This window comes from Gorilla gorilla, chromosome 14 (genome assembly GCF_029281585.2).
Source record: "Gorilla gorilla gorilla isolate KB3781 chromosome 14, NHGRI_mGorGor1-v2.1_pri, whole genome shotgun sequence".
In the NCBI taxonomy this organism is placed as follows: domain Eukaryota; kingdom Metazoa; phylum Chordata; class Mammalia; order Primates; family Hominidae; genus Gorilla; species Gorilla gorilla.
In genome coordinates this window covers 117,393,829-117,412,636 of record NC_073238.2, presented here as the reverse complement: position 1 = coordinate 117,412,636, position 18,808 = coordinate 117,393,829, and the positions used below count along the sequence as shown (strand labels likewise).

The 18,808-nt window shown below is 39.8% G+C and overlaps 2 protein-coding genes across 4 annotated transcripts in view; one reads left to right on the top strand and one right to left on the bottom strand.

The window, feature by feature from the left end:
* The first annotated feature begins 225 nt into the window (after positions 1-225).
* METTL21C (methyltransferase 21C, AARS1 lysine) lies at positions 226-8,993 on the top strand. Its single transcript, XM_019039826.4, has 4 exons — positions 226-428; positions 3,832-3,983; positions 7,729-7,846; positions 8,360-8,993. The coding sequence occupies exons 1-4, from the start codon at positions 239-241 to the stop codon at positions 8,752-8,754; spliced, it is 855 nt and encodes a 284-aa protein (XP_018895371.2). The 5' UTR covers positions 226-238; the 3' UTR covers positions 8,755-8,993.
* Positions 8,994-15,630: 6,637 nt separating this feature from the next.
* The window catches only part of TPP2 (tripeptidyl peptidase 2), an 82,765-nt gene continuing 79,587 nt past the window's right edge, over positions 15,631-18,808 (bottom strand). For all 3 annotated transcript variants that reach the window (XM_019039824.4, XM_004054707.5, XM_031001305.3), the window contains 2 exons: positions 18,384-18,503; positions 15,631-16,575 (listed from right to left, as the gene is read on the bottom strand). In XM_019039824.4, the coding sequence (XP_018895369.1) occupies positions 16,486-16,575; positions 18,384-18,503 (210 nt within the window). In that variant the 3' untranslated portion in view covers positions 15,631-16,485. The remainder of the gene's footprint in view (positions 16,576-18,383; positions 18,504-18,808) is intronic.

The following is an 18,808-nucleotide window of genomic DNA, read 5'->3' as shown; positions in this document are numbered from 1 at the left end:
ACAAAAACTTGCTATAGGCCCCTGAGCAACATAAAACTGGTTTTCAGGCCAAAGCTGTTGTTTTTGCATTTCTTCACGCACATAGGTTCAGAAATGCGTAATGGTTTCTCTGCATCTTGCTCAGCAAAGCCAGGATAACAGCTCCTTGGGTGGCTGCTTTGCTCACTCAGGGAACTAAGCGGAAAAGCAGGCGTTCTTTCCAGCTCAGATAAGCTACACCTTTCGGAGCTCTTCAGGAATGTCTTGGGCTGAGCGACTCGGGCCTTGTCCAGCTCTTTCCTCTCAGCAGGCTCCGGCTATGGACGTGTGTCTGAGCTCCGCGCAGCAGCCTGGGCGCCGGGGGGAAGGACTCAGCTCCCCGGGTGGCTGGTTAGAGGCTGAGAAGAAGGGGGCTCCGCAGAAAGACAGCACCGGGGGAGTCCTAGAAGGTAACCTCCTTCTTCATCACTTCAACAGTTTTCCTCAGTTGTTTTCCTGGCGATGACATTTTCAAGTAAATTTCAGTGACAAGAATTTCCATTTCCTTTTAACATTAGATTTTTTACTATAATGAAGCTTAGCAGAAAAATGTTTTGCAAGTATAAACATAATTCCTGTTTTTTCATTTTTTACTTATTAAAAGTAATTCCTGGTTTTTCATTATTTACTTATCAAAGTTCGCACATTTGTTTTTATTCTGTGTATAGATCTAAGCTTGCTGTATTTTTGTAACAAGAACTTAAAAGAAGAAAAAAAAATCTAGGTTCATTTCTGCTTTTCACCAAAATACATTCTTGGCAGCTTTGTCATACAGTGAATCTTTATAAATCAAACTGTATTTCCCCGTTAGGACAACGTAACAGTTTAGGGTTACATTTCTGGGCATGGATTCAGCTGTAAATAAATAATAGACATAACAAATGATCTAATAAAAGCCAAGATGCAGCATTTACAGTGTTCATAATTAAAGGTGGTAAAAAATGTATCCCAACTCCAATAAATGAGAATGTTGTCTATTTTTACTGCATTGTTTACATAAAAATGCAACTCTACCTTATCTGAAAATCTGATCTCTCTAAAACTATCAGAATAGCACAGAGAATAAATGAAAATATTTCAGGCACAAAAACATATGTTTCTTTATCGTTGTAGAATCTCACAGGGTCTTATGAGAGAATACGTGTATGTCTATGTTTCCTTACAATGTTGATTGGAAAAGTGTAGCTGTCAAGCTTAATATTTGTCAGTTTATTTACCTGTGAAATGATGAGCCATTCAAAATCAGCCTACTTACTCTTCCTAGTCTCTAGAGAAAAATAAGTCCCCAGATGGTGACATATGGAAGGAGGGACAGGCATGGCCTGGATGAGAGTGGGGCAGGGCAGGGAAGCTGGCAGGGGCTGGTACAGGTCCCTGATGCTCTGAGCCACCACCCAGTGGTGTGCTGGAGACGGCTTGTACTGGCACCTGAATTTCAGCATTTTTTGTAGCTGATTGTTATATATAACCGTCATTTAAATTTAAGTTAGAATCTTATGATTAAATAGATTATATTACAGACAAAGGTATATTAAAAGCAAAGTTGATAAACACTCAAAACTCATCATCAATTATTCTATTACCTCTTCCTAATATCTATGCTCTCGAGGTTAATCGTGTCTGTGGTGTCTGTACGGTAGGAACACTACACAGTGGCGAGGTACTGCACGTCTTTCCCCAGCGAAGTCATGCTGCTTCTCTGAAAACGGCACGGTGGGAGTATTTACTCCAGAGCAATCGTCGAACGCTGTCAATCACCGCTTCTTCCCCTCTTGCTGAACTAGTTATTAAACATTAATCACCCTATTTTTCGGCCTTCCTCCTGCCTCTAAACCAGAATTCAGAGCCAGCCTCTCAGCCCTGTGTTGGGAGCTGGAGTTCTGCTAGATGTCAGTGGCTTCCCAAAAGAGGTGGGGAAAGCTACAGGGCTCCCTCCTTTCCCTACAATCTCCCTACAGCCTCCTGCCAGGGCAGGTGACCGCAAAGGACAAGGTCTCAGGACTGAATTGGTTACCTTTCTTAGAGGCGTCTTGCAAGTTCAGAGGTCCCAGGTTTCTGGAAGCTCACCTTTTTTGTCAGGGCAGAGAATTCTCCTTCAAAGTGGTAGAACATACTAAATCAAAGTCACAGGCTAAAACAACACTCTGAAGAGCTGAAGGCACCCATGATGCTAATTTACAAATGAGTCACTTCATTCACATTTTTTTTTTAGTGTGCTGCACACTGATACTTTTGTAATATACAACGAAAATGAATTTCTAGAGAAATTAAATGAAAATATATACAGACATATAAAATACAAGCTCCGGGTTTTGTTTGTAGTTAGATTCAACAGGCATCGTCAAATGGTTGTGACTATTTCTAAAGGCTCACTCCAAATCCCTCTACTTACTGTGGAGCTGTTACCAGCATTTGCAGAGCAGTGGCATGGAACTGTTCCAGTGTGTATGGAATGAGTGAGACCTGAAACACCCGGAGGCCCTGCCCCCGACCTGAGGGATGCCCTGCTGACCAGGTTTCTTCCAAGACCCACTTCCCTTTGCCTCGTATTCACCTCCTCCTGCCTTCCACCTTGAGAGGCTATTTCAGATTAAAACACTTCCAATGTTCACCGGCTGCCCCCTTCTACCTTTGTCCAAAGCCCATATTTGACCCCCGGTTAAACATTTTACAGTCATATCCCAGGCCACAAAGGCAGGTTTCATGCAAACAAAACTGACCTTCCTCCCCTCTACTCTCCACACTGTTAATTCTTTCCCACCGCTGGGACCAACACCTTTTCCTCTGCTCCTGCTCCTTCCTCCACACACTTTGACTCACTGCTCTTTTATTCCTAAACACTCTGGAAAACCTGCAAACACTTGTGATCCCTTGATGTCAGCCCGATCAGGTGCTCTTTTCCTCTCATTTTATATGCCATTTGAGAGCTGCTAGCGTGGGTCATGGGTTTAAAGGAGTATTTAAAGCAATAGTAACTTAATAGCCAGAGCTCAGCTGACATCCTCCCCCAGGGCTGTGGGGCTGGCTGGGCCTCTACCTTTTGAACAGCAATTGTAGGAAAGATTGAAGGAACATGCTCCAGCCAACATGTGGGAATTTTACTTCACTTCAAGACCTAAAAATAGGCAGGTCTGGCCGGGCGTGGTGGCTCACGCCTGTCATCCCAGCACTTTGGGAGGCCAGGGCGAGCGGATCATGAGGTCAGGAGTTTGAGACCAGCCTGACCAACATGGTGAAACCCCGTGTCTACTAAAAATACAAAAATTAGCTGGGCGTGGTGGCGCACACCTGTAATCCCAGTTACTCAGGAGGCTGAGGCAGGAGAATCACTTGAACCCGGGAAGCAGAGGTTGCAGTGAGCTGAGATTGCACCACTGCACTCTAGCCTGGGCAACAGAGTGAGACTCTGTCTCAAAAAGAAAAAAAAAAGGCAGGTTTGTGTTTACCTAGTTCCTCTGTATCCAGACAGCTCATTCGTGCAATTTTGCTGGTAAGTTCGCCATTTTTCCATCAGCAAAATATAGGGTGGGGACCGATCCACACATCTTCTGTCCTCCCCTAAATAAAGAAAAGGCCCAGAGCATTCTTTGGCATTTTGTCATCTGATAAAACTGTCACATCCAAATTTCATGTCCCCATCACCCCATATAATTCAATTTTGTGCCAATTTGCAGCCATTCTCCTTGATAGCATCATCCCCTCTCTTTATGTAAAGGTCATTCAATCTAATGCCATCTTAGCAATTATACCAAGTGTGTCTTTGCACTGGATTTGAACAAATCATGAACTCCATTTTATTTTTCTGCTTCACAGAATCCAACAAGATAGAACCATCTCTTCATAGCCTCCAGAAATTTGTTCCTACAGATTACGCCAGCTACACTCAGGAGCATTATCGGTTTGCAGGAAAGGAGATTGTCATCCAGGAATCCATAGAGAGTTACGGAGCGGTAGTGTGGCCAGGGGTGAGAGAACTGTCATGTTTGTGATGTCAGGATTTCTGGAGATAACGATTCCATACTTCAGAGTTGCCTTGGACAATTTGTCAAGTTCCTTCATACCCTGCTTCTCAATTTGAGGTTCAGTTGCTTGCGCCCTGGAGGGTGTTGGTGGTGTGCTTGGGATCAGCAAAACAGTGTTTCTTTCAGAAACACTGGTTTTGCTTTAAGCTCTGTTTCTCGAAACATTATTTTTATATTAAATAAACTCAGCTATATGAGGAAGTGAATGCAAAACTTGTATAAGTTGTTAAGAAAAAACCCAGGGATTTAGAGTTTAGATTTTGCAGTGGTCATCTCCGAGCCACGCCCATCGACCCTCAGCCATTCATCTCTCTCTCTTTTTTTTTTTTTCTTTTGAGATGGAGTCTCACTCTGTTACCCAGGCTGGAGTGCAGTGACACGATCTTGGCTCACTACAACCTCCACCTCCTGGGTTCATGCAATTCTCCTGCCTCAGCCTCCCGAGTAGCTGGGACTACAGGTGCGTGCCACCATGCCCGGCTAATTTTTGTATTTTTAGTAGAGATAGGGTTTCAACATATTGGCCAGGCTGGTCTTGAACTCCCGACCTCAAGTGATCTGCCCACCTCGGCCTCCCAAAGTGCTGGGATTACAAGCGTGAACCACCACGCCCGGCCGGCCAGCCATTCATCTCTTTTCCACGGGGACTGTGTCGGTAGGGATGTTTAGGAAGCATGACTTTGTGGCATGTCACCCCTGCCACAGCCCTGAGAGGATGGCGCTGAAATGGGGGCAGTCCTCTGGATTTTTAGTCAGAAAAGCGGCCATTTCAGGGCTGGGTAGTCACAAATGTTCACCTCACCTCCGTTTGCCTTCATTTCCATATTTAAAACCTAGGGTGGTCGTAATGTCTACAGTGCTCCTGACCTGGTTGTCAGAATTGTGAGAATTAATTTCAGATTGTGAGATTACGCTAGTAAGCTCACATGAACTGTCCTCATTAATGTTATATTCTTTCCACCTTTCAGCTGAGGAAATGGGAATGCAGGCCAGTCTGCTGCCTGCATGGTGGTAAAGCTCCCGACTGGGGTGCAGGGCAGAGCCAAGATTGACAGTGGCCCTCGGAGCCAGCGTGGTTGCTTTTCCCACTGCAGATGTTGTCAGTGATTAGAAAGGCTCCAGATCAGAAGTTCTCAATCTGCAGTCTTGTTAAAATGCGGATTCTGATTCAGGAGGTCTTACACATTCCGGGGTGATGCCTATCTGCTGGGCCAGGGTGCCCACATTTATTCCTGGTTGGTGGTTCCACGGGGCTCCCTCAGGTCATCTGGTGATGGCACAGGATGGGGAGAAGGGTAGCCAAAGGGCTTCAGGCTCTTAGGTGTCGACCTTCACTCACTCCCAAACAGGGAGCTCTATTTTTACACCTTATGCATACAATTTCCTTCAACCAAAGGCTTTTCTTTGCCTTAAAAACAAGTCTGAAAATCACCAAACTACTCACAGCTTCCTATTGTAACACATTCAGCAAATAGATGACAGCAGTGGTGTAGCGAGAAAGTGGTATAGTAAGAGATCAGAGGCCGGGCATGTGGCTTATGCCTGTAATCCCAGCACTTTCAGAAGCCGAGGCAAGAGGATCGCTTGAGCTCAGGAGTTTGAGACCAGCCTGGGCAACATAGTGAGACCCCATCTCCCTTTTAAAAATAATAATAATTTAAAAAAAGATCAGAAATTGAAAAAAGAATATTTGTCCCCGTTTTATTCTGAACAAGTTATCACTCATGCACCAAACACTAGCCTCTCATGAAACCTGCTTCCTGAAAGCTGCACAAGAAGGGCATCTAGAGTGGGAAGGTGCCCTTTTCCTGTGCGACTTCAGGTGCAACTCTGTGAAAAGATCTCTTCAGAGTTTGCTAACAGGACAAGGGGCTGGGGGGAATGTTTGCAATGTCAAAAGACACAGCTGTCCCTGAGAAAAGCTTTGTCTCCACATGACACCCTGCAGCCAGCCCCTCACAGGGTAGGGCACCAGGAAGGACCCCTGCAGCCATCTCCAGGAAGTTCCTCAGAGCTGCCCTCTGAATGGCTCTAGGTGACACTCTTTTCCTGATATTGACCCCCTCCTCCCAGCCCCCACAGCAAATACTTCTCTTCTCTCCTTAAGGACCAAAGAACTCCTTTCTTCAAAACTTCCCTTCTAAGCTCTGGAGCTCCCTGCAGCGTGCTGCAGTTGGTGCTATTTATGTCACACCCATGTTGCTATTTTACCCACCGCCCTGGCCTTCCACACCAGCTGGCTTCTCCCCGGCCCCATGAAGTCGGCCCAGACTCCTCGGCGGCTCTGTGGTGACCCCTCTCCCTTCAACCAGCTGTCTGCCTCCTCTACAGCACTTACCTCCCCAGAATTCAGTTTGTAATTGGCTGACATGGCCCCTAAGCCCCACCACCGAGTTCCCAGACAGTACAGGTGACTGCGTCGTATTCATCTTTGCCCGTGGCAGTTCAATATGAACAGATGAGGATGAAATGGAGTGACGTACAGGGTCAGGTTGGCTACCAAACCTACCACTGGTAATCCTAAGAGTGACACGTCTCCAATCATCCTGGCTGCCCCCACTCCAAACTGGGCCCCAGATAGAAAGTAGAGTCCAGAGGAAGATGGGGGCATATCTTTAGCTAGGGCCTAAATGTGTAAGTAAATTATAGAGTTCATTGTTTTTTAAACCTCAGTGTTCACGTTCCTCACTCTGGGCTATTTATACTCAAATTTAAGTAACTTTTTGTCATTTCTTCTCATAACTCTTCCTAATCTCTCCAATCAAGGGCACTGCTAGTTGATGCCTCATTACCATACATGTAAACACCTCAGCAATCAATGCAAATCAAATACCCTTTACTCTTTGTGGAAAGGTTAGAGGAAGGTGGAGGGAGAAGAGAATGAATAAAGAAGAAAGGGAAGTTTGATTTCCTGTACAAAAAACTAACAATATTTGTTGATATATAAAACATTTAAAAAAATCTGCTTGCTACTACTCAAAGTGGGTACATGGGCCAGCAGATGAGCATCATGTCAGGGCTTGTTTAGATGTGCAGGATCTTGAGCCCCACTCTCGACCTACTGAATGAGGATCTGCATCTTTAACAAGCTATCCAGGGGATCTGTTTGCACACTGAAGTCTGAGAAGCAGTTTCTGAACTGTCTGTTTCTTAGAAGAACCACTTTAAAAAAAGTCACTAACCCGTTGCTCAATATGGCAAAGTGCTCGCCAACCTGAATTTTGGTAAAGGAGTCAGGAAAGAGGTGTTCAAGTTTATAAATTGACATTTTAAAAAATTACTTCTATAATTTAAAAAACTCTTACAAGAAAGAATTCTAACATAAAACAACATTCCTAAAGCAGTTGGAGACCAACATGATTAAGCCAGTGGAAGGAGTTGCTGTTTTGTTAGCCCAGCATTGCCCTGATTTGAAAGAGCTAAGCTGATCTACTGTTCTTCCTATTCTTTGGAGATTTAGGAGGCAATTTAACAAATCTTTTTCCCCAGTTCCTTAGATGCAATTTATTATAACTTCTTTATTTCAGAGGTCTAAGTATGGCATTGAGTGTACATTTGGGTTCTTATGAATATAAACTGAACGTATGTAATAACATGTCTTTTAGTATTTAAATTTGGGTGCCAGAAAGGGTTGCTACTGGTTTCCAATGTTCCAATGCCCACATGAAAAGTTATAATTATTTTTTAGGCTACGGCTTTGTGTCAATACTTGGAGGAACATGCCGAGGAACTGAATTTCCAAGATGCAAAAATACTTGAAATTGGTGCCGGACCAGGCCTTGTTTCCATTGTGGCCAGTATTTTAGGTTTGTTTGTTTATTCCTGACCTAGTATCCAGACCTTCACTGTAACAACAATAGCAAGTGCTTAAACTCTATGACGGGCTGTGGTTTAGGTGCCTGGCCCTAACTTCACTCAGTGACTCTCCCCAAAATGTCATGCGGCAGGAATTACTGCTGTTATCTACAGAGATCATTGAGTCTCAGAGAGGTTAATAAACTCCAATCAACCAGTTTCCATGGGATGAAGTTGAGTCCAGAGGCATGACTCTGAATCTCTGTTGTCAATCCCACGGGTGGGGTTAGGTGGGTGAGCTACTGACATCAGGTGGTTGGAGGCCAGGGAGGCTGCTCACCGTCTTACAGTGCACAGGACAGGACCACCCACAAGAATTAGCCAGCCCACATTAGGTCAAACATGTCCCACCCACCAATAGAGCCAAGGCTAAGGAATCCAGTTGTTTCTTGTGTTTCTCCCTGGGTATATGTACACTGTGACTGCCCAGATGTTTCCAGGTCATTGTTTTCTTTTTCTCTTAGGAGCTCAAGTCACAGCAACAGATTTGCCTGATGTCCTGGGAAACCTTCAATACAATCTTTTAAAAAACACACTACAATGTACAGCACATCTGCCTGAAGTGAAAGAACTGGTATGGGGGGAAGACCTGGACAAAAACTTTCCGAAGTCAGCTTTTTACTATGATTACGTCCTAGCCTCGGATGTGGTCTACCATCACTACTTCCTGGACAAGCTGCTCACCACCATGGTGTACCTTTCCCAGCCAGGGACGGTGCTGCTTTGGGCAAACAAATTCAGGTTCAGCACCGACTATGAATTTTTAGATAAATTCAAGCAAGTTTTTGACACAACACTGTTGGCTGAATATCCAGAGTCATCAGTCAAACTTTTTAAGGGGATACTAAAATGGGACTAAATCCAACAAAATGCCTTTCACAACGTTACTGTGTCTTTTGAGCAACGTGTTAGAAATTGCTTTGGGAATAGACTTCTTTCATAGGATTGAGAAGGTAGTGCATAGAAACAACTTGTATACTTGGAACAAATGTAACAATACTGCAGAAACTTTCTAATTTCTAAGATAATTTAAGATTATCTGGTTAATCTAAATATCTAAAAAGAACAACGTAAAAACATGAAAGTAGCTTTGTTGGTTCCAACGAAGTTACATGTTTAATAAATCTTACATGGATAAAGTAATAAGTGAATTTCTTCCCTATTTCTGCTATAGAGCATATGTTTAAACTTGGCAATATAGTCTTGTCACATGCTTTTTGAAACTGGGCTTGACAGAGTCACTATATCTTAGTTTGAAGAATCTACTTTTGCAGATTTTTAACTGCAGCAAAAAGAGGATATTGAATGATAGAAAACAGTTAATAGGCTTAAAGTTGATTAAAAGTGAAAAATAAAACTGCCGGAATGAGAACAATGTTGTCTTAAGAACTTCTTAAGATAATTTACAAAGACTCTCCCTCTGTGTCAATTATCTTAATAATTTCTAGTTAATTTCTGTATTGTCTTTTTTCACAGTAAGTATTTTAGGCTCTCTAGTCACATACTATTCTATATATATATATATATATATATATATATATATATATATATATATATGTTTGTTTGCTTTTACAACCATTTATGAAAAGGTAAGAACCTTCTTAGCCTGCCCAAACAGGCCTTGAGTTAGATTTGGTTCACAGCTCATAGTTTACCAACTCCTGGAACTGCAGGCAATCCACAGTGAAATTATTGGAATTTGTAAGAGTTTAGCAAGGTTGCCAAATGTCAATAGTGAAAGCTCAATCTTATTTGTAAATTCTAACTACAAATAGTTAGAAAATGAAATTTAAATTAAGATACCACTTACAATTGCAATAGTGAAGACTTAGGAATCAATCTAACAAAAGATGGGCAAGAAATTGATGCAAATGTATCTAGCATTATCGAGACAAATTAAAACTAACATAAGTAAATGGGGAGACATCAAGTTTGTGCATTGGAAGACATTGTAAATATGTCAGTTTTCTCCAAATTGATCAACAGCTTACGTGAAATCATTGTAAAAATCCCAATATACTTTCCTGTGGAATTTGTCAAGCTAAGTCTAAAATCATGTGAAAATAAAAAGGCCAAGAAGAATCAAGATGCTCCTGAAGAACCTGGTGGGAAGACAGGCTTCATAAGAAGTAGTACTTTGATGGGTGCGGTGGCTCACACCTGTAGTCCCAGCACTTTGGGAGGCTGAGGCTGGCGGATCACGAGGTCAGGAGATCGAGACCATCCTGTGAATGGTGAAATCCCGTCTCTACTAAAAATAAAAATATTAGCCGGGTGTGGTGGCAGGCGCCTGTAGTGTAGTCCCAGCTACTAGGGAGGCTGAGGCGGGAGAATGGCATGAACCCAGGAGGCGGAGCTTGCAGTGAGCCAAGATCTCGCCACTGCACTCCAGACTGGGCGACAAAACGAGACTCTGTCTCAAAAAAAAAAAAAAGTAGTACTTTAAAGAGGCAATAATTGAGACAGCAATTAGTATGACTTGCTAATAATACATATGGGTATTTCTTAAAGTGATCTTTAAATCTGCCTGTAAAACAAGAAGTATCTGTAAGTTTAAGGAACAAATGGGCATTCTAGCCATAATTCCAAAGATTTAATTGTCTCTATTTTCTCCTTTATTGATATTTGCCTTCTGAGAATGAGTCTCTCAGGTAAATTTGGTGATGTTTTTAAATACTCTTCAATTCCTCTTGATGGTGATTAAAGTTTTTTCTTTTAAAATAAACAACAGTGGATTCATTAATAGCAAGATCTACCTGATACAAACCTGTTTCCAAGATTTTAAGACTAATTGTTTTTTAAAAAGGAAATCATGTTTCCTCCACTCCCACGTATAAATATATATGTATATATGGTGCTAAAGAAGTCGCTTTTCTCTCAAGCAAAAGGGAAGGAAAATGAACATTCCTTTTGCAATGTCCTCCCTTAGGATATAAAACTTACAAGATCAGAACCCCCAAAACAGAAGAAAAGTTGTAGGAAAAGGCAGCGTGTCTTCTACATCTGGATACTGTGTGGAAAGCACAGGGTATCTGCCTGGTGACTCCCAATTATTCCAGCCAATTTTACTTGCAGCTGCTTCTCTGTCTTGTGTGAGCAAGGCCAGGAAAGTCATTCAATCTGGAAAACGTTGCTTTGTTAGTATGAAGCCCAGTAAGCAAGTCAGTTGATTTCAGCATAAAAATAGATGTATACATCAATGGAACAGAGTCCAGAAATAGACTCACACATATATGGTTAACTGATTTTTGACAAAGGTGCCAAAGTAATTCAATGGGAAAATATAGCTTTTTAAATTAGTGTTCAAATTGTATACACACACACACACACACACACGACCTTGACCCTTCTCTCATACTATACACAAAAATTAAATTGAAATGGATCACAGACCTAAATACAAGAACTAAAGCTATAACAACTGTAAAACTTCTGTAAGGAAACATAGGGTAAAACCTTTGTTACCTTAAGTTAGACAAAGATATCTTAGATATGATACCAAAAGTACAACTTGTAAATGAAAAAAATGCTGAGTTGGTCCTTACGAAAATTAAAAAGTTTTGCTCTTCAAAAGACTATTACACACACTGGGCCAGGTGCGGTGGCACGTGCCTTTAGTACCAGCTCCTCAGAAGGCCGAGCAGGAGGATAACTTGAATCCAGAAATCTAGCTTGGGCAACATAGCAAGAAACACATTGGGAGAAAATATTTGCATAACACACATCTAAAAAACAGCTTGTATCCAAAACATATAAAAAAACTCTCACAACTCAAGATAGACAATCCAACAACTGAAAAAATGGGCAAAATATCGGAATAGAAACTTTATCAAAGAAGATATACAAGTGTCTAGTAAGTTCATTTACTGGAGAAATGCAAATTAAAATGAGATACTGTAACACAACCAGTAGAATGGCCAAAGTTAAGAAGGTGATATCATCAAGTGTTGATGAGGATGTGCAAAGCTTGCAAGTCTCACACACTGCTAGTAGGAATGTCAAATGATAGTCGTTTTGAAAATGGTCTGCTAGTTTCTTACAATGTAAACAGAAATATACCACGTCTCAGCAATTTCATTCCTAGATATCTACACAACATTACTTGAAAAGATATGCCCATACAAAGACTTGTAAACAAACGTTCACAGCAGAACAGCAGCATGATTCCTAATAGCCTCAAATATAAACAATCCAAACATCCATCAACTGGTGAATGAACAAAATGTGGTACATCACACAACACAGTATACACAGCAGCAACAGGGAATGAACAGATACACCCAAAGTGGCTGAAACTTAAGAACATTACATTAGGCGAAAGAAGACACAAAAAATTACATATTGTGATTCCATGTATATAAAATTTCTAGAAAAACTATAGGATTAGAAAGCAGTTCACTGGCTGAGGGGCTAGGGGTGGAAATGGAGACTGGCTACAAATGAGCTTGAGGGAGTTCTTCCAGATGATTGGGAAGTGCTAAATACCCAGATTGCGCTGATGGCTGCATTCCAGACATTAGACTGCACACTTGAAATGGTTAAACTTTATCATATGTTCATTACACTTCAATAAAGCTGTTAAAAAACCCATGGTTTGTCCCAAATGTTATGCAAATTTTCTTTCAAATCCTCTATCTTTCAAATATACAATGTAGAGGAATCTATTAAGAAAATTACAGCAATGAAACTTGTTCCTTTAAATGTCTTCTTAAAAACTTTTCACATTTCCAGGGCAAAGGAATATGATCATATGCTTATTTTGTAAATGAAGTGTCCTTTTAGAATGGCTGAATTGATTAGTTACCTTTTTCTTTACACTATTACAGAAAATTTTAAATAGACTAACTGTACATTTTAAATATGTGCAGTTTATTATATGGCAACTATAGCTCAATATTCTGCTAAATAAGTTTATTTCAACTCATGGAAAACCGTGGTTAATCTAAACCATTCCTTTCTCTGCTCCCATATTAATTTGAATCAAATCAGACAAATCATTCCTTTTGTAAATTCAGTTTGTATCTATACAAGATACGTAACCACAATACTATCACATCTAAAATATAATTTTATATTAAATAAGTAACATTATACATTAAAATATGTAGTGTTCAAATTTCCAATTGTCTCGTAAGTGTCATGACATTTACTTTTAGTTTCAATCAGAACCCAATCAGGTCCAAATTTGATTAATTAGTATGTCTCTTAAATCTGATCCTCCTTTCACCTTGGTTTTTTGTAGAATTTCATACTACTGCATTATGCAGACTGCATCATTTGAGTGTCCTTTAACTTGTTCCTCAATCCTCTGTTGTTTCTGTAAATTTCGCATCTTAATGACTCAGGCTTGAAACCATCTAGCCCAAGCCCAGCTTAGATCTGCCAAATTCCAGGCAAGTTACACTTATTAGTGAAAATAAATTACTGTAGACAGATGAGTTTTGAGGTAGCTTTACTTTTAAAATCACACATAAAATGAAATTACAAAATATATTTCCAGTTGCTTTGTATTCTATTTGCATTTTGGTAAGACCTGGCCGATTCTAGAGTGAATTTGGTTTACATGACTGGGTATGCAGGCAGCCCTAGCTGCACAGTGAAAACCTGACAGCTGGCACTGACACTGGAACTGTAGTTATACATGTTTGTCCCTCGAGAGAACTCAGCTTGAATTCATTACAAACTTGCCTGATGTTTGAAATCCTCTCACAAAAGCAGGGGTTTTAAATGAAACTAAAACAGTACATTTGCAGAACTGAGTGCAGAGGCATTCTGCAGCAAAGTGCTAGCAGATACTGCACCATCACATCCTGACCTGGCTGTCTCAGGGTATCAGAAGGCAGGAAGAAATTCTGCTGATTGGGATGCCCAAAAACCCTTCATGTTAGAGCATCACTTACATCTTCCTCTTCCGGTTTCCAGGATTTTACTTAGTCAGCTTCCCTTTTTCAGTTTACCACCCATGACTACCGATAAGTTCTTCACCCCTTGGTTTGCTATGTTCAGACTCAGACTCATGAAATTCAGTTTCTCACTTCTTTATTCCTCAAAAAATTCTCTCCATTCAAGGTTTCCTCCCCTTCCCCTTTAGGGGAGATAGCAAGAATCCCTATTATCTATCTCCCTATGAAGGCTTCTCTGACTTAGATCCTAAAGGGAAAGACAAAGACACATGTATTCTGAATGCTGGGTTGTTGGGAGGACAGAGAACGAAACACAGTGGAGGCAAAGACTCAGTTAATTCAAATGAAATAATTTTTTTAGTTGGAATAGACACACTGATTCAACATCACGATTTTCTTAAGGAGATTCATGGGGGTCAAGTGATTTGACTTGTCAGTACTTGAGCCAGGATTAGACAGCAGAGACCCAGGCTGGGGCTTCCAGTCATCCAGTCCCTGCACATTTCATTAGAGCTGGGGGTGGAGGGAGAAAGGGTTTGAGATTTGTGGTGCCTAAGAAGAGAAGCAGGTGGGGCTCTTCTGGGGTAAAGAGAAGTTCTCCCAGAAAGCAGGCTAACATGAGGAAGGAAAGAAATCCCATGAGATGGCAAAACTCCTCCCAGTAACAATTGAGAACTGCCTCTTATTATTGGAAAGGGGCCACAGAACCAGTATTGAGCACATACCCTGTAATGTCTCTAATGGTTCTTTATAAAGTTATTTTTACCTAGTTTTTTCAATTGTTTTCAGTGGGTGTGCAAACATTGGCTACTGTGACCAGAAACAGGAAAACTGCTTGACTTTTTGAAGTACCATCCTACTGTTTGTATTATTTTTAATGTAATCACATAGAAACAGTAATGATTTTACTGAGGACATCTTCTAGAGCTTACTTGGGTCCACTTGTCACCACAGAAATGCAGAATGAACCAGACAGGAAACAAGAGCTAACATGGCAGCTTTGTATAACTGCCTCCAGTTACAGGAGTCACAAATGAATAGGCATGGCTCTGTTCCAATAAAACTTTATTTACAAAAACAGGCAGCAGTCCAGTTTGGGTTAAAGAGCCAAACGTTACTGATTCCTGCTGCAGGTAGTACTTACCTGAAATACCAAAACCTGGGTTGTAAAGCAAGGTCTGTAATTAATTTCCAACAGTTGATCAGCCGTATAACCTTGGGAAGTCATCCTACCTTTACTGAGCTTCTCCATTCTCTTACTGGACTAAACCTATACAAATGAGGACCTGTATGTGTGTGCAGGTGAAAGTCCATGAGTGTGTGAGAGAGAACATGCATGTAGCTTTCATGGATAGACTTTAGACCCTAGATAGCCCAGAAGTTGTGACCAATATGCTTATACATGTATTTATGTTTCTCAGAAAGGCTCTAACACTTCATGAGATACAGCAGAAACAGTTGGGAGTGACTAAGGATTACTGGGAGTAATTTTAAGCAGCAGTAAATCTTAAGAGAACAAGATAAAAAAATCATACATACACACAATTTGCCATTAGATAAGGGATTGTAAACTTTTCAATACTACTTTTGTCTGTTTATTTGGTGGAGGAATGACGAGAGATGCACGTGTAGTGGCCAAAGATAAAAATAATAAAAAGTTAGATATGCACAAAAGTTAATTATACAAGAACTGGAAATAAAGTCAAATAATTGTAAGCCTATAAGAAACACTGTAAAATAGATTACCTTATGTTTAACTTTTTTTGTCTATGTATTTAATGTATTATTTCTGTTATAACCCCAAGTTTTATTTATGAAAAATTAAGACCAACTTTAAGAAGCTTCAATATTCACTTTTATTATTTATAAAAAAAATTTAAGGTACCAGAGTGCATATGGTGTACTGTGATCTTGGTTTTGCAAATTTATTCACGTGTTTTACATTATTTCAATTTTAATAAACATATCATCTGTGTATCTTTACAATACCTGATAAAGATTCAGCTGTCTGGCACTTACACATGTATTCATAGAGTTCATTCTGATGCTCTGAACTTCAAGAGGATGTGAAAATGACTTGTCTGTAATTACCCCAAGATGAAGATTTATTGAAGCAGTTATGCTCCAGCAACTGCCACTCATTTGTGCTGGTTCTACTTTTTCCCCTTAATTGAATGTAAACATTTGCCAAAAAAAAAAAAAAAAAAAAAATCTGGAAATGAACTTCTGTTAGTTTTTAGTCCAATAAATAATTTTAGCTACGCTTAATGTAGCTTTTTTAAGGCCTTCATACAATTGAAAAAAATTAAAGTTGAGCATGTTAAAACCCTGTTCATTTATAAAATAAAAAATAGTACTTTACAGGTTTGCAGTTAAAAGTTACCTTCCAAAACCTATCATGCATGTCATAAGCTGCAACCCAACTCGAAGTCCTAGGTGCTGGCAGGCAGGGCACATCCCCGTGCCAGCAATGTGAGGCATTAAGAAAACACCATGATGTCAGAGGTCTAGATTTACATGTATTAAGCCACACGTCAGTGAATTCTCTGATAAATACACGTCATTTTAATAATCAGTACTGGATAGTGGATGAAAACATGCATTAGACTAAAAATGCCACAAATTTGTTTTTATATCCATTCACTATAAAACTTCCTTTTTTAAAATTTAAAGTTTTGTTTCCTATTTTAGAATACACAATAATCGGGAGGATACATGATGGGGAGCCAGTTTTCAGTAAAAGATGCACAATGGGTCCATCCAAGTAACTTCATCAGCTACAACAAAATACAATAATATATTATTATAAAGGAAGTGACAGATTTTTAAGCTCAGTATTTAGAATAAATTCTGTATTAAATAGTAACAGTAAGGTAGTAGCATATAGAACCTTCCTTCCACCAACCGTCACCCACCCATTGATCCTCCTTCCCACCAACCAACTTTTCTTAATCAACCAACTTTCCTACCAACCAACCTATTGTTCTTATCATTATCCCTACCAACTGTCCTTTTCCCTCTTTCCTATTAACCTGTGTTCCTCCCTTCTTCCTTCCAACTTACTTGTTCCTTTCCTTCCTACCAACCTAAGTTCCTTTCATTCATTTTTTCTGAGTAACTATCATGTCAAACACTGGGAAAACAGCACTGAACAAATTCACCTCCCACTTTCAGGAAAAGCAAATAATAAGCAAATTAATAAATGAATAAACAAGTAATAAGATATTTATCAGGTGTACAGTAGAAATAATATTTGACACAATATAAACTAACTGGGGAGTTAGATGGTTAAGAAAGGATCTCTATGGAGGTGATACTTCAGTTGAGTTTGAATGACAAGAAATCTGTGCGAAAATCTGGGAAAGACATTCCATCCAGCTGGAGTAGTTAGTGCTAAGGTCCTTTGGTAGGAAAAGGTGTGGCTGTTTGTGCTAAGCAGAGATGCTGGTGTGGCAGAAGCAGAGTTTGTATGGGCAAGTGTGATATGAAATAAGTCTGGAGAGGTAGGCAGGGGCCTTATGGACCACCGGGGAGAGTTTGGATTTTATTCCAAATGTGATGGAGATTCAACAGCAGGTGTCAAAAGGCATCTTTTCCAGCTGCTGTGTGGAGAACAGGCAGCAGGAGGGGCAGAGTGGAGGGCAGACAAGTTAAGAAACACTCCCTGATGTGAACGTCGGCAGGGATCATTGGCTTTACAAACCTAAGTGCTCACGGATCAGATTCCACATGATGAGAACCACATTAGACATATCAACACCTGGCTCCAGAAAGAGTTCTCTTAATCTAGTCAAAGATCTGGAGGAGCTAATTTAAAATGTCTTACAATTTGGACTGACTGGTGAAGGTAAACAAAAAGCTCTAAGAGTAAATATGAATATAGCTTACTCTAATTATCAAACATTTTCAGAGGAACCTACTGATCAGTTTTACATCCAAAGGGTACCTTACATATAAAGTATAATTAACCTGGACTTGCCCTTTAGCTGAATCTGGCACCACCAAACTCCCCTGCCTTCATGTATCCTTTAGGCATAAACCAATTACGCATGTTCAAAGACGAGGTCAGACTAAAGTAACTTCTGTAGAAATCAGCTAAATTTTTTACTTGACAACTAACTTGTGCAGAAACCTCAACTATAGCATTTCTCTGCACATAATATTGTATATGGTAAGATAATTTTAAAAATGCCTACCATCTCAAATGAAGAATAAAATCAAATATAAACTCCAGAAGTTGAACCATTTTAGAGTTGAGGCAACATGACTTTAAAAGGATTTGTTTCCTTCATAAAGAAAAACTGGCTTCTACGGTTACAAAATTCAAAATGCATTTGCCCTTGTTGAAAACATTTGAGGCTAGTATCAGTTTTTTGTATAGCAGTGAAAAGTGTTTTTGAAATTTAAATAGCTTATTGACTGTCTCTCATATATTTATTATATAGTTCATATTACGCTAATTACTGTAATAACTGGTCACAATAAAACCAGTATTGCTATATCACAGTCCTAATCCTTTCTAGTTATCTTGTCACTATGCAATATCAAAGTGATGCTTAACAGTGACATTTTAAATATCACTTACTTGAATACAGTTTTTCCAGTTTTCTTTTGTTGGTTTTTCTTCCACAAGTTTAGTTGCAAATTTAAGGCCTCTCCCATACATTTTATTTACTAATGCATGTTTATATGCAAATGTCAAAACCTACAATGTAAAACATGATAAAGCTTGTTTATAAAATAATTTACATTTTAAGGAATTAGCTTTAACAATAAAATTAAGGCTTTAACAGAAGTGTAGCTTTTGAAATGAATATGGTACATAGAGTACATTTTTAAAAACTTTTAAAAAGAAAATTGGTGTCTTCAAAAGAGCTGAGTATTCCACAGAATGAACCATCTGTTTTTTTGGGAAGAAAACTAATATGAGAAATTATTAGCCGTGGAAATCCACTTAAAAATACCTCTTCATGCACAAGAAACCAGAGCTAACATAAATAATTACAAAGA

What these genes read in the sequence shown, in the direction of transcription:
- METTL21C (XM_019039826.4), top strand. Translation starts at nt 239, where the DNA reads ATGTCTTGGGCTGAGCGACTCGGGCCTTGTCCAGCTCTTTCCTCTCAG. An exon ending in GAGCGGTAGTGTGGCCAGGG is followed by an intron (nt 3,984 to 7,728) that starts GTGAGAGAACTG and finishes ATTATTTTTTAG; the next exon opens with GCTACGGCTTTGTGTCAATA. An exon ending in CATTGTGGCCAGTATTTTAG is followed by an intron (nt 7,847 to 8,359) that starts GTTTGTTTGTTT and finishes TTTTTCTCTTAG; the next exon opens with GAGCTCAAGTCACAGCAACA.